At 46.3% G+C, this 14,724-nt stretch overlaps 1 protein-coding gene across 1 annotated transcript in view; it reads left to right on the top strand.

The window, feature by feature from the left end:
• The window catches only part of EMC1 (ER membrane protein complex subunit 1), a 320,125-nt gene that overhangs the window by 283,708 nt on the left and 21,693 nt on the right, over positions 1-14,724 (top strand). The window contains exons 21-22 of the mRNA XM_078642497.1: positions 417-501; positions 10,441-10,570. Of these exons, the coding sequence (XP_078498623.1) occupies positions 417-501; positions 10,441-10,570 (215 nt within the window). The remainder of the gene's footprint in view (positions 1-416; positions 502-10,440; positions 10,571-14,724) is intronic.

A 14,724-nucleotide genomic window follows, 5' to 3' on the forward strand; every position in this document is an offset into this window, starting at 1 on the left:
TAAGTAACTTATGTTCATATGTTACTTTAGCTAATTAGTCTCCTTCCTCCTGTGCATGTTACAGGGGAAAATTGTGCTATTTCCATAATTTTTGGGAAAAACGATTTATGCCACTGTGAATAGTTATTTAGAATATTGGGATTTACCATCTCCATACACCCATCTGCAATGTGCATGCGTTATGTGTTGACCAGCTCTTATAATTGACCCTTTTTGAGGCATTATGTTTACAATTTGCCATTTCTTAGTTTGTATAATTAGAATGTGTTCACATTCAGAAAATGCCCTTTTAAAGTTTGTCATGGTGATTTGCACCTTTGGCATTATTTTGTTCCACACTCAGAAATATACCACAATTAACCTTCAGCATTTGTGCTTTAGCCTCCTCCTCTGAAGCTTTTCTTTTTTCTATACAGTTGGACTTCCTTCAGGAGCAATCCTTTCTCTGCCCAAAGCTCTGCTTGATCCTAGACGCCCTGAAATTCCTACTGAATACACAAGGTAATGGTGAATGTGATTGTCTTCATGTGAATGGGAAGAAAGACAGACTAGTTTCTGTTTTATGGAGTTCTTTGAGCCTCCTGTGCTGTAAGGCTAGGTCGGTTGTTTGTGAATTATTTGTATCATTGTTCATGGTTTGGTACTTTCTACTATCAAAGCGATGCAGAAAGGCAGAACTGGTGTTTAAATAAATAATGGATTCTCCTTGAGAGCATTTTATTTGACCATCAGAAGCTCTGAATATTCATGTCCATAAGCTGGGTCCCAAAGCACTATTTCAAAGACAATACATTTCACGTTTACATTTCTATAGGAAAGCCATATTCTTATTTGAAATATATAGCCAAATTTCCTTGATTGGATATCTTTTAGTGGGTCTTCATTACTGTTCTCTTATCCTGTCGATTGGCCATTACTCTTCCTTGATTATCAGAGGGCTGTTACCATGCTGTGACTACATGGACAATCCATTAATGTGTTCTAATTTGGCCAATGAATCATTACTGTGCCCTGACCCGGATGATGGGCTGTTATCGTCTTTATTATGTGAATGGGACTTTACTCTTCTCTAATCCCATGGATGGGCCCTTAGTATGTTGTATGGAGTCTCTTATGGTTTATTTATCCAGCTTGTAGTCCATTACTGTTGGCATTATTCTATATTGGGCTAGTATGTTTTCCCTTATCCTCCTGTTGGGCATTTACTGTATTGCAGTCCTGTGGCTGGATGAACCACTCCTGCACCCTGGCCTTGTAAAAAAGATATTACATTGTCCTACTGTTAGCGATACATTCCTGAGCCACTGTTCTGCTAGTGCAAAATTGAGACACTGTAATGCATGTGAGCCATTTTTTGCCAGAGATCTGCCGGAGGGCTATTATTGAGCTCTCAACTTTTTGCCAATCCGCCAAAATATGTATAAACAAACAGAGCATATGGTTTTCAATATATACATTAAATGAAGTCAACTTAAAACAGTTTATACTTTTCTTAAGACCTGATTAAAAAATTCTATTGTAGGAAAGTAGATTATTATTTGGTGTGGACAAGTGTCCTCCTTAAAAGATAAAGCCACCACCTGCTAGATGTCGCACAAGTGAAATAAAATAAATCTGAACTCAATACCCAGTAAAGTGAAAAAAGCATTTGCGCTTGAATGAAAGGCAATGCATAAAGTATTTACGTAGCGCATGCACAGTAAAAAAAAAAAAATCACATAAACACAATAAAATTCCACAACCTATTTTATAATGAAGAGAAACGTTTTATAAATAACTTAAGACAAAAACGACAAAAACACATATGTTGAACTGGAGATATCAAGTGTTAACAGCCCCAAAAAGCACAAAGCTCCAGTAATAGTCCATAGAAACGGTAGACCGGGACCTAGCCAGGATTTGATCTGACCGCAATGGAGCAATTGTCGGATACAGCAAGTGGATTGGTCCTGGTAAAAACCTGGAAGTTTCTAAGTCCCAATCCAAAAAAGGGACTTTGTCACTTTTTGAAAGAAACAAAACCTTGGCGGGCCGTCACTGGAATTTTATCTGGAGCCTCGAAACCGAAGGACTAACACTTGAAGAAGGTTGGTCCCTCAGGAGCCAGGGAGATTTCTTAGTGATTTTTTTTTCCTTAAGTCCAAATGCAGGAGTACACTTTTAAATCCCCCAAGTCCTCAGGGGAAAGTCTTTAGAGTCTCTCTGCATGTCAGGTCAATAACCGAGTCCAGTCCTGATCCTGTTGCTACTGGTCAACTTGATACGTCCATCAAAAGGCCTCTTGACGTTTGTTGTGTCCCTCTAGCACACAAGAGGTCAACCAGCTGACCCTTTAAGCCCACGTCTTTCTCCAGTGTACAAGAGGGAGCAGGTCCCTCCCTTCAGGTCACAGACAGCAGGACCAATCCTCTTCTGACAATTAACATGTCAGAAAGTGTTCTGAGGAGGTGCTTTAGGGTGCCAAATGTATGTCTGACACCAGCTTGTGTCTATGGGTGACTACTGGGCACTCCATAACCAAGAAGGTAAAAGTTCCCAGAGGCAGCCCTAACCACCTTTTCAGTACTTCCTATTTACTCTAATCCAGACAATCTCACACTGCCCCTCACTCTCAAAATTCAAGATGGAGAAACACTTCTTACTGTGTGCAGAGGATGTGTGCCTACCCAGAGGTTCAGCCGGGGTAATGAGCAGTCCCCTCCTCTTTGGTCACTGAAAAGTGGTAGCTTTTCTCCACTGAGTTTGGAGCTAGTCTGATTATGAGGACAATGGCTAGGATTTTCCAAGTTTCAGCAAACTTTTTCTTGTGACAGGGCAGCCCCCCTTGAAGTTAACAAATTTCTTGGACTCGTCCCAACTGGTCTTCCTGCCACTGGAATAAAGCACCTCCCCATTCTCAGCCCATTGTTCCTTGTCTCAGAGCAGTTTTCACACCTCTTTCACATCTAATTCAGGCCATGTACCGGCTGGCAAATTAGCTGTCGCCAGCTTCAGGCTGGGTAAAAGTAACTTTATAAAATCTATGTTTTCTATATATTTAAAACCAATCTGATATTTCCATTAGATTTCGTTTTTATTAAATATAAAAATGCATTTGAATAGTATTGGTAGCTGGTGCAGGTCAAAAGTGTATAATCTACACTTTCACATTTCCTTTTTACTAATTCCAACATGACCAGCACTGTTTGGGGCATAGTCACTAAGGGACATACCATTTCTGATGTTAAGCATGTCCCTCTCTTAAATAGTATGCACCCTTCACCACCTAGTGGCTCACATTGGCTGCCGGGGTTGCAAAGCAAAATATAGCCAGACAGTGGGGAGCAGGTATACCCCGATGCTTCAAGACTGGTAAAATGATCTTGACTGCTGTCAACTATCAGAATGTGAGATATACCAGGTTAGGAGATGTCCCCATACGTTTGACAACATTTGGGGTAGCTGGACACACTATAGGGGGTCTTGAGAAGGGTCAGTGGAGACATGGGAGGGAGGGTCCTGGGTTACTCGACATGAGACTTATCCGAGGGAATATGCTGTACTGTACTTGTGGTACGTGTCCTGACTGAAGCCAACAACTATGGAAAAAGGAGAAATGTTAATGCCTCCTGCGAATGTCTTATCATTTTTGCTTTTCAGTCGTACTGAATAGCTGTGAATTGAATAACTGCTATATATAAAAAAAGTTATAAAAAATATATAAAGATATTATGCACCCTACCTTGTGAGCAGCAAGATGTGCTTGGGTAGGATTTATATAATGGTTAATATCAGGTTTTCCTCTCTGTTGCAAGGGTGGTTTTTAACAGCCTGCACAGCAGGATTCAAGAAGCTGCTGTCTGGCTACACAGGGTAGGCATGAAGCCTTGGTTTCACTGCCACTGTTAGTGTATGGCATAGTAGGTACTGCATTACACAAGTGACATTTAACTTTTCATGCAATGGGTTTATTTCTGAACCCTTTTCTACGACCTTATGGGAAAGTTAAATCTAGCAATCCGGTTCCAAGCTAATTGTTACATGTTTTAGGGGTCAGAGCACATATTTTGGGCACTGGATAGCAGTGTCTTAGTGATAGAGTTCAAGGGTTACCAGCAGGTTAATCCCAAAAAATTGAAAACTGGGGTGACTTCCCCAAAAGGGATCACTTTGCAAAAGTTGAGAAGGAATTACCATTGCTCTAGTGGCATAGCTAGGCACTTGGCCTCTTGTGGCGCTGAAGAAGGGGGTGCGTGTTAGCGAGATTTCATGCTTTTGCTCTTCTATATCTGAAAGAGACTATTAATTATAGGTTCCTTACCTTAAAATTACCCCCAGGCGTCAAACTGGATCCAGAGAATTCTTCTTCAGCAGTACCCCTGCGAGTCAGTAGGTGGTATTGGTCAACCAGGACTTCGCCGTTGGCGTCATGATCGCCAGAATGACGTTGCGGTATTTACTTAAATGCTGCCCCTGTGCGCGGACATCAGTTATTTTTTTTTCGCGCCAGCCAGCGCAGACCTGGAGAGAGCAGTACCCTTAGTCATTTTTTGGCTAGTGTTTTTTGACTTTTTGTCGCCATCTTTTTCAAGTCATTTGACTACTGGTGCACGCAGGGATGCCTCATCGGCGGACCGGCTTCAAGCCTTGTCTTGGCGTGTGCTTTTGATGCCTGGAGTGCGACCACGACCCGAAGTCATGCTCCGACTGTCTGGCCATGAACCCAAAGTCTTTGCGGGAGCTGTCCCAAAAGCTTCTGGAGGCCCGGCAGTCTGCTCCGCACCGCTCGAGGACCCAGTCAAGAGGGAGGTCGCGGGACCATTCTTGGAGTCACCACCATCACTCCTCATTGAAGTCTTCATCTTCGGGTAAGTCTAAGCACAAGAAGGCGAAGAAGTACCATCGCTCTTCGTCTTCTCCCCGTCCATCGGCCGACGCGGTATGTGGAAGGTCGTTGTCCTTCAGCACCCCCGGCCCAGCTTTGTGCCTTTTACAAGGCCCCCCACTCCATCTTTGGGGAGCCCGACACCACTGGCATGCCTGCTGGGGGCTCTAGGCCTTCGACGCCAGCAGCTCCGGCCTCTGCGCCATAGGCCCCCAGGGATCCAGGCTTGGATCCGGAATGGTGCAGGTCGACCGCACAACACTCCCTCCAGCACCGATTCCTTTGACGACGCCTCTGCCACCTCTGAGGCCGGTCGTGTACCCGGCCGGCGTCTACACTGGCCTCGTCTTGGGCACCGAGCCGGAACGGCGCCGATCAACACAGGTATCGGTGCCGACCAACGCTGGTATCGGCGCCGACTGGTACTGTTGTGCCACTGTTATCTCCTGGCGTTCCCTATTGCCCTGACTGGCAGCCAGAGGAAGGTATGGACGACTGGGAGGGGTCTTGCAGACCAGCTGGAGGAGCCGGACTGGAGAGAGGAGTTGGGGGAAGCCAGTAGTCTGGATACCTCCCTAGACCTTCAAATGCTTTCACCCCATACCATGGCCACGCAAAAGTGAGCCTCCTATGCTGTGGTGTTGCATAGGGCGGCTGACACCTTGGGCCTTGAGCTTCCTAAGGTGGCAGTCAGGACAAACCTCCTGACTGAGGTGCTTCAGCCAGCAGTGGCCTCTTCGAAGCCCCTGCAGCAGTTCAATTAGGCCCTCACAGACATTCTTCTAGGCACTTGGTTTAGGCCTAGCACAGGGTCTCCTGTGGATAGGATTATTGCCCAACGCCTCCGCCTGGACCCGGGCGATACCATTTTCCTCTATAGATGCATTCCCTTCTGCCCCCCCCCCCCCCCCCCCCACCCAAATATGGAAATCCAAGAAGCTTGACCATCTTGGGCAGAAAATGTTTTCTTATGCCATCTTAGGACTGCGGTCGGTGAACACCACATGTGTCTTGAGCTGTTACACCCACTCTGTGTGGGATATGGGTGCGCAGGTGCTGCCACAGTGTCCGGAGGAGGCCCGGGTCTCACACTCCCATGCAGTTGCAGAGGGGAGAGATGCAGCAAAGCTCGCCATCCGCTGTGGGCTGGACACCGCCGACTCGCTAGGTAGAACAATTTTTACGTCAGTAGCCCTAAGACGCTATGCCTGACTGAGATCCATTGGCTTTTCTGAGGATTTCCAATTGGCCGTTCTTGACATGCCCTTTGATGGCCGTCGTCTGTATGGCGACAAGGCGGACCATGCGCTCGAGCGCTTCAAGTATACTAGAGCTACGGCCAGATCCTTAGGCCTCGCTGCCACCTCTCGTCTTGTGCAGTTTGCCTTTCGCCCCTTTTGTGGCTACAGAAGGGGTTCCCCGCCACGTTCCACCCAGGGCCACAGGCCGGCGCAAGCTACCCAGCCTCTGAACGGCCAGGGACGTGGGACCCAACGCTGTGCGTGTGGGTGCCAGCGGGCGGGCCAGTCCTCCAGTGCTCCCTCTGCAGCAGCCACTAAGCCTTCCTAGTCCGATATTTTAGGGTCAACAGCTGCCAGTGGGTGCAGGATCCGCCATCCCCCCCCCCCTCACTGGCACAACATTACGTGGGACAGGTGGGTTTTGCAGATAGTCCGAAGGGGCTACTCCCTCTCCTTCGAGACTCCTCCTCCTTCCATTCCACCTATACTCCATCCCATGTCGGGAGATCACTTGCCCCTTCTCAGTCAGGAAGTTATAGCTCTCTTGTCCAAGTGAGCTATCGAGCGAGTCCCTGTCCCAGAAGTAGGTCGTGGTTGTTACTCCCACTACTTCCTGATGCCCAAGAAGGACAAAGGCCTGCGTCTTATCTTGGATCTCAGGGACGTCAACCGCTTCCTCTGGCAGGAGAAGTTCAAAATGTTGACATTAGCTCAGGTCCTGTCTTCCCTCGACCCTGGAGACTGGATGGTAGTGTTGGACTTGCAGGATGCTTATTTTCACATCCCCATCCTGCCAGCCCACTGGCTTTACGTACAGTTCACGGTAGGCCACGAACATTTTCAGTTTACCGTGCTCCCCTTTGGCTTTACCCACGCCCCTCGGGTGTTCACGAAAGCGATGGCGGTGGTCGCAGCTCATCTGTGCATATCAGGGGTTCAAGTCTTCCCCCTATCTCGACGATTGGTTGTTGGCAGGCTTGCCCCAGGCTGACGTCTCCCACCTCCAGACTACGGCCAACCTCCTGCATTCACTGTGGTTCACTATCAACTTGCCAAAGTGACACCTGATTTCCTCTTAGAAGCTCCTCTTCATCGGAGCAGTTCTGGATACAGTGCAGTTTCTGGCTTATCCTCCCCAGCAGCGCGTCCGGGATATTCAGGCTATGATTCCGATCTTTCAGCCTCTATCCCGGGTTTCAGTCAGAATGACCCTGAGTCTGCTGGGCCTAATTGCCTCCTGCAACCTGTTGGTTGATCATGCTAGGTGGCATATGCTGGCTCTGCAGTGGGACCTGAAGTTCCAGTGGGCGTAGTATCAGAGGAATCTTTCCGATGTCGTTCAGATCTCGGAGGGCACTGCACACCAATTGCAGTGGTGGCTAACAAACCAGGATTGGGTCAACAACAGATCCCTCTCCCTTCCCCAACCAGATTCCACGGTGGTGACTGAAGCATCCCTTCTGGGATTGGCCGGCCACATGGGAGAGGCAGAGATCAGAGGCCTCTGGTCTCCGGCGGAGTCCGGGCTCCACATCCACCTTCTGGAGCTCCGGGCGATCCATCTTTCACTAAAAGCATTCCTTCCTTCTGTCAAGGGAAGGGTAGTGCAGGTGTTCACAGACAACACCACCGCCATGTGGAACTGCAACAAACTGGGCTGGTGGGGTCAGGGACCCAATGTAAAGAGGCTCTCCGCCCCTGGACGTGGCTGGAACATCAGGGCATGTCCCTTGTGGTTCAATACCTGGCAGGTTCCCTGAACGGTGGGGGCGGACGAACACAGCCGCCAGTGTGTGATGGATCACAAATGACGTCTTCACTCTGAGGTGGTGCAAGGTCTCTTTCAGCAGTGGGGAGAGGCTTGGTTAGATCTGTTCACCGTAGAAGAGAACCTGCAATGTCAGCAGTTCTGCGCGTTGGAATGCCCAAGCTTTTCGTCATGAGTGGAATTGCGGTCTTCTATACTCCTTTCCGCATATACCACTTCCACCCAGAGTGCTGAAGAAGATCAAGCGTAACCGGGCCCAAGTCATCCTTGTGGCTCTGGACTGGGTACGAAGAGTATAGGATCCCGAGCTCTTGAACATGGCCATCGATCCTCCATTCGGACTACCTCTTCGGGAGGAACTTCTGTAGCAGCAGCAGGGGACGGTCATGCACCCGAACCTGTCCAGTCTCCACCTCCTTGCATGGAGATTGAGCAGGGACAGTTAACAGCTTTTGACCTTCCTCCTGAAGTCTGTAATGTGATCTTGGCAGCCTCTACTAAAACGGTATACGCCTGTAGATGGAACAAATTTGTGGCATGGTGCACAGCAAAGGCTGTGGATCCCCTTTCTGCCCCTCTTTCAAAGGTTCTCTTCATTTTTTCTTTGGCCCAGCAGGGCTCTGCTCTGCGCACCCTTAATGGCTACCTTTTGGTCATTTCGGCCTTTTTTTGCCTTCCTGATCAGCCTTCTGTTTTCAAGTCCCCTATTTTAAATAGATTTCTTAAGGGCATTGCTCTCCTCTTTCCTATTATTCCTTTTGTAGTGCCCCAGTGGGACTTGAATCTGGTCTTAAATTACCTTGTGTGCTCCTTTCGAGCTACTGCATAATTGTCCTCTCAGACTCTTTGCAACCAGAAAAGCGGTCTTTAAGGTAATCACCTCTGTTCGCAGGGTGAGTGAGCTTCAGGCTATTTCTTCTAAACCTCCTTACCTTGCTATTCTTACTGACAAGGTTGTCCTTCGAACTAGACGTTCTTTTCTTCCCAAAGTGGTTACTTCTTTCCACATAGGACAGACCATCACTTTGCCCACCTTCTTCCCGCCCGCGTCATTCTAAAGAGGAGAGGCTCCACCATCTGGATCTAAAACTTACGCTATCATTTTATTTGGATCGCACAAAACAATTCCGGGTGAATGATCAGCTCTTTGTTGGTTATGTGGGCGCCAAGAAAGGTTGGCCGTGCAAAAACTAACAATCTCTCGATGGGTTGTTCTTTGCATCAAAATCTGTTATTCCGTGGTGAAAAAGGAGCCTCCAGAAGGGTTGCGTGCCCATTTCACCAGGCAGACAGCAGCCACTACTGCTTTGGGATGTGGAGTCTCCCTCAGTGACATCTGCCAGGCAGCCACGTGGGCATCTTTGCACACATTCACTAAACATTACTGCCTGGATAGCCACGTCTGGAGAGACGGCTTCTTTGACTGATCAGTTCTCCAGGACTTTCTGGTGTGAACTTGGTTTGCATACCCACCTCTGGGTATGGTATTGCTGGGGTCTATTCAAAGGTAAGGAATCTATAACTAAAAGTCTCTTTCAGATGAACAAGTTACTTACCTTTGGTCACTATATATCTGTAAGAGACATATAATAGTTATACATTCCTTACCGCCCCACCCATCCTCCCTGTTCTGTGAACTGACTTCTAGAGCAAAGGACTCCCTTTCAGGGCCCTTTCATGGCCCTAGTTTTGTGCACCAGTGGTGGTCAGTGTCTTGCATGGCTCTGCGCTTCTGGCGTGGCTCTGCGCTTCTGGCGTGGAATGTCGTGTAAAGAACTGACGTCGGCGCGCAGGATTGCTTTTAAATAGATACCGTTACGTAATTCTGGCTATCACGGCACCAATGACTAACACAAAGTTGACAGACGCCACCTACCGACGAGCAGGGGTACTGCTGAAGAACAATTCTCTGAATCCAATCTGACGCCTGGGGGTAATGCTAAGGTAAGGAATCTATAACTAATATATGTCTCCTATAGATTTATCATTACCAAAGGTAAATAACCTGTTATTCAATTTTTTTGTTGGTTTCAAATAAAAAGAAAGTAAAACCTTCTATTTTTTTTTTTTTTTTTTTTTTTAGTGGCCTGTTTTTTTAACCTTAATGCTGATGGTGAACCCTTCTTTAGGTATGGCTCTGTTAGACCATTGTTGGTCAATTGTTGTCAATTCAAAAATTCAATCATGTGGCCTATAATAGGGCTACCTACCTTCAGACAACTCTTTGAGTGTTGATCCTACAACTGGAGCATTTCAGTGGCATAATCCTGCAAATTCGCCATTACTGAGCAACAGTCCTGCTGGCATTGAGCTGTAAGTAGCAATTAAAGTAATGAGCTACATTTTACTGGTCACAAATTCTGCCCTGCTGCGTTTCAAGAGGTCCTTCTGGATTGCATCCTTTTTGATGTATAGTGAACTGGATTTCGTTTCTTTCTACCAATGAATGGAGAGTTGTGATTATTGTACTGTGTGCTAAAAGTGTTGCACCTGAATTAAGCATCTCCGTGTAGGACATCATTACTTTTCATAGTTTCCTTCTAACTTCTGTTTATTTTCTTCCTTAGGGAGGAGAATCTGATACCTTACTCTCCAGACCTGCAGATCCATGCTGAGCGCTTCATCAACTACAACCAAACTGTGTCCCGCATGCTGGGGATTTACACAGCTCCCTCTGGTCTTGAATCCACCTGTCTAGTGAGTACTAAGCTTGAGCTGAGTGGGAACTCCGTTCATCGGCTTCTTATAATCTGAAATCTTTCAGTGGATTTTTTTAGAGAGAAAAAGCTAGATTCAGTGAGATCTGAATGGCACTCTTGGTGGTGAAACCTGAGCTGTAATTTCCGCCTGGACTCAAAACAGATTTTTTGATTGGGGGTGGGGGGTGTGGATAAAATCATGGTTGAGAAAAGGGTCTGGTGTAACTGAGATAAATCGTGTGAGACATTTTCATCGACTCCAAAATGAAGGTATGCTCTTGTTTGGCCTATTGAGCCCGTTGAACCTACCCACATATTGATTTTTGATATACCTATTCCCCCTCCTGACTCCTCCTTTCACCTTTAATGTGATTCTCCTGCCCCCTTCCCCTCCCCATGGTACCCATATCTGTTGTCAGACCCTTTCCATGTCTACCATCTGCACCCATACAATATCTCGGTTCCATTCCCTCCCTTGCTGGCATGGAGCACTCTGTTATCACATTTGTTTATTAACAAAGGAGAGGTGTGGGGCAGTAGCCAGAGTGTCTGACTCCAGAGCGTGGGGCTTGCAGTTCGATCCACGGTGGCAGCTCAGCTCAGCATCATGTGACTGGCCAATAGCTCACTTAATCTCCCAGACGGCTCCCAGCGCCTTGAAACCTTAAGGGGTTATATGTGCATGCTTTACAAGTATGGATTATTATTATTATTATTATTATTATCCTAATACAAAGCAGAACCTTCTGTTGTCTGAAATAGGCCCGCTCCCTCATCTGCCACAAGGCCCTTCCATAGAAGCTACTTAACCAATGACTAGGGTAGCAGATGAGCATTTATATTTTAGATGCTCCTTAAACCTATTCGAGGTCTTAATAGACAAAACTCTTTTCAATATCATTGTGTAAATGTGGTTTAGCCAAAGCAATTTTGTGTTCTTTATTAGAGTTGATATCTACTCCCTTTTCAACATCATCTGTTTTGTTAAGACTTCATATCCCCAGGCCTCAAGCCTAGAAGTCATAAAGCTTTAGCAGATTCAGAGGCATACGGTAAGACAGCCTGGTTAAAAAGAAATGCAACAAGCAAAGTAGAATATGCTCATGCACGTTGAATTTCTGACCACAGTTTACTACTTTGTAATTAACTTTTTGGCCTTCTCATAGAGTATTCCAAAAGGCCACCATTGGCCCCAGGAAGTTCTACACTCTAGTTTGGCGCTGACTGGGGAGACTTCAAGCATTGTTAAGGCTTGTTACAATTTTGTGTGCACTGGGGTGTGATAAAGGAGCTAAAAGTACAACTGGGTGTTGATGATCCAACATAGAGGTTCACCTTCCTAGACTCCTCATCATTAAGGGAGGTGGCAACTTTTAATTCAGTAACTGTGCTGTAGTGTAGTTCTGTGTGCTGGCCACTGGGACTTGAGGCATCAGGCTTACTAATGTTTAAGAAAAACAATCTGTTTTGAATTTGTCTTTCTCGGTCACTGTCACCTCCTCTTCCACTGTAGCCAATGTGTCTGGGGCACACCACATCTTTTAGCATAACCTGTCTTTTCTCTGGTACCATTCTGCTATTGTCTGTGGTGTTCTGCACCAGTAATGAAGTTGTTAGAGTTGAGTTTATTTTATTTGGCAACATTTGGCTGATATACACTTTCTGTTGTGCATATTTTCCCTTTCCATGTTTGATATTGGTCTTCATAGTTGTTTTCCCCATCTTCTCTGTGCAGGTATATTAATCGTGTGCAGAATGTCTATAAATTGTCTATATATGTTGGCGATTGTATTGTTTTTGGTTTACTCTTCTTGAATCCATATCTTAAATTGTGTCAATGGTTAGAATGCCCTTTCCTCGTATTGGGCTGGAGGAGCCAGTGTCTAATCTGGAGGTTTGCAAAGTCCTCAGTCTGATGAAGTTGATATTGGTATCTAGCTGCTTCCAAGGACTGCATGTTCCCATTTTTCTATAAACGAAAATGTGTGAGAGGGTCTAGGGGGCAGTATTTAAAGACCAGATTACCTCTATACCCCTAAACATAAACCTGTTTAACTACAAATAGGAAATCTGTCTGTTCTGGTGTGACAGTAAAGTCTCCAACTGGTGAACTGGGTGTGTCTTAACATTGGAGACTTTACTGTCACACCAGAACAGACCGATTTCCTGTTCCCATTTTTCAACATGGACGCCGCCATTATGGATCTGTTTGTCTCTCCTTTGTCTAAGGCTGAGTGGAAGTCCTGTTTGAAATAGATAGTTGAAAAGGTTGAAGAGAACTTTGCGAGTCCTATTTTGATTACCATACTGATATATTAAAAAGAACATGCCCAGGTATGAGTTGGGTAATTGTTGTTTTCCAAATTATTTGAGTAGGATCACTATCACACCAATTACTGTACCGCAGTATGATAGTGGCAGGCTAATTGAGACTAGTGAACTAGGTTGTTATCCTGATAAAACAGAGGAACACAGGAGTTGAATTTAATGCCAAAGTAGTAAAGCCTCCATACTGGGAGTATAAAATATTATTTATACATGTACAATCCTCCATACTGAATTATACACACATAAATAGTATGTATTAGTTTTATAAGGCCACCATCCTTACCTCTACATATGGTAGCATATAGGTATTCATCATTTCTATGCTTTTTTTCCCACAGGTCTACTTTATACACATGGTCAATCTCTTCACTTGGTCGTATACTACAAAACTGTATAGGGTTTGCTGCATTTATCTAGTGGACATTCAAGCTGCAAATGAAACGGTAACTTGTGTAACATAGGTTTGAGGCATGTGTGCTGTAGATACACATGCTATGCATAAGTCCACCTTTGATGAACTACAACGTGCAATGAACGCACGCTCGGAGGACCAGGGAACCTGTGGCATAGAATGGCTACTTTCAAGGAGCAAAAGCACATTGACCTCCAGCTGAAAGAGGAAGACTTGGAAAATAGGAGCAGGAAAAACAACCTTTATATTAGAGGGATACCTAAAGAGGCTGAAGGCTCCGACATCATGGTGTTCACGGCAGACCTACTCCAGAGGTGACGAGGACACCCCTCTTCCGACCTTAGAGAGAGCCCACCTCATCGCCATGGCCCGGGGTCGTTCAGACTTCATCCCTGACATACTTCACAAGTACACCTCTTTACTGAAAAAGAAGCTATCATGCAGGCTGCACGACGTAAGGAAAAATTGGTCTGCAGAGTGCACACTATCCAAGTATTTCAAGACTTTGATCCAGTGACATTATGGCGTCGTAGAGACTTCAAACCTGTTAGACAAGCTTTGCGACCTTCACATCAAATATCAGTGGGGCCACCCCTTCGCTCTGATCTTTACTTAGGAGGACAAACGTCTGGTGTTCCCGGGACGCAAAACAACTTCTGCATCTTCCAATGACCTCCTGAGAAACTAGCCAATCTCCTCCTCATATCTCTTCTCGAGAAGCTAAACCCCCTGAATGGCCCATGTTCTCCCCTGCTAAACAGAGTCCACTCTAAGGTACAGTCCTCTTCCCAAGCCAAACAAGATATCATCCAAAACCTCCGTTCCATGGACGGTGCACAGTCCCCAGCCTGATGTCCTGCAGCTTCTGAGTGGATGCTAGGTTGCCCCCTCCTTGGCTAGGATCCAACCTGCCTCCTGGTTTTACCATGCTCCAACTACTGACACAATGTCATCCCAGACCCTACGTACATGACTGGGTCAGCCTAATGGGACATATATCCTGGAACTGTTGGCCTCATGTGGTGATACCTTCCTCCTCTGGTCCCTTTGCGGCTTGCCACTTTAAACCCTGCAGTGGACTGCTACAGAGCTTACTTGCATGGACTCTGGCTCCATAGAGGGATGACCACTCACAGTGACAACTGCTGGCTGCGTAGGCCAGAGACTAGAAGATTCACAGAACTTTCTTCCACGCCCCCCTGCTCGTTTCGCCCCTCGGAGAGTTACTTCTCCAAAATGGCCCTTGCTCGGAATAATGGCCAATTCCTGGACTTGAAGTGAGTTTTCTGGACCAGTTGGCCTTTTATTGTCTATGTGGCCTCCTTCCTACCCTCCCTCCACGTATCCTATCCTTGGGGATCTCTGGCTGAAGGTGGGGGGGGGGGGGTTCTGGACTCCTTCCTATATCTGCT

Source organism: Lissotriton helveticus, chromosome 5_1 (genome assembly GCF_964261635.1).
Source record: "Lissotriton helveticus chromosome 5_1, aLisHel1.1, whole genome shotgun sequence".
NCBI classification, from domain to species: Eukaryota; Metazoa; Chordata; class Amphibia; order Caudata; family Salamandridae; genus Lissotriton; species Lissotriton helveticus.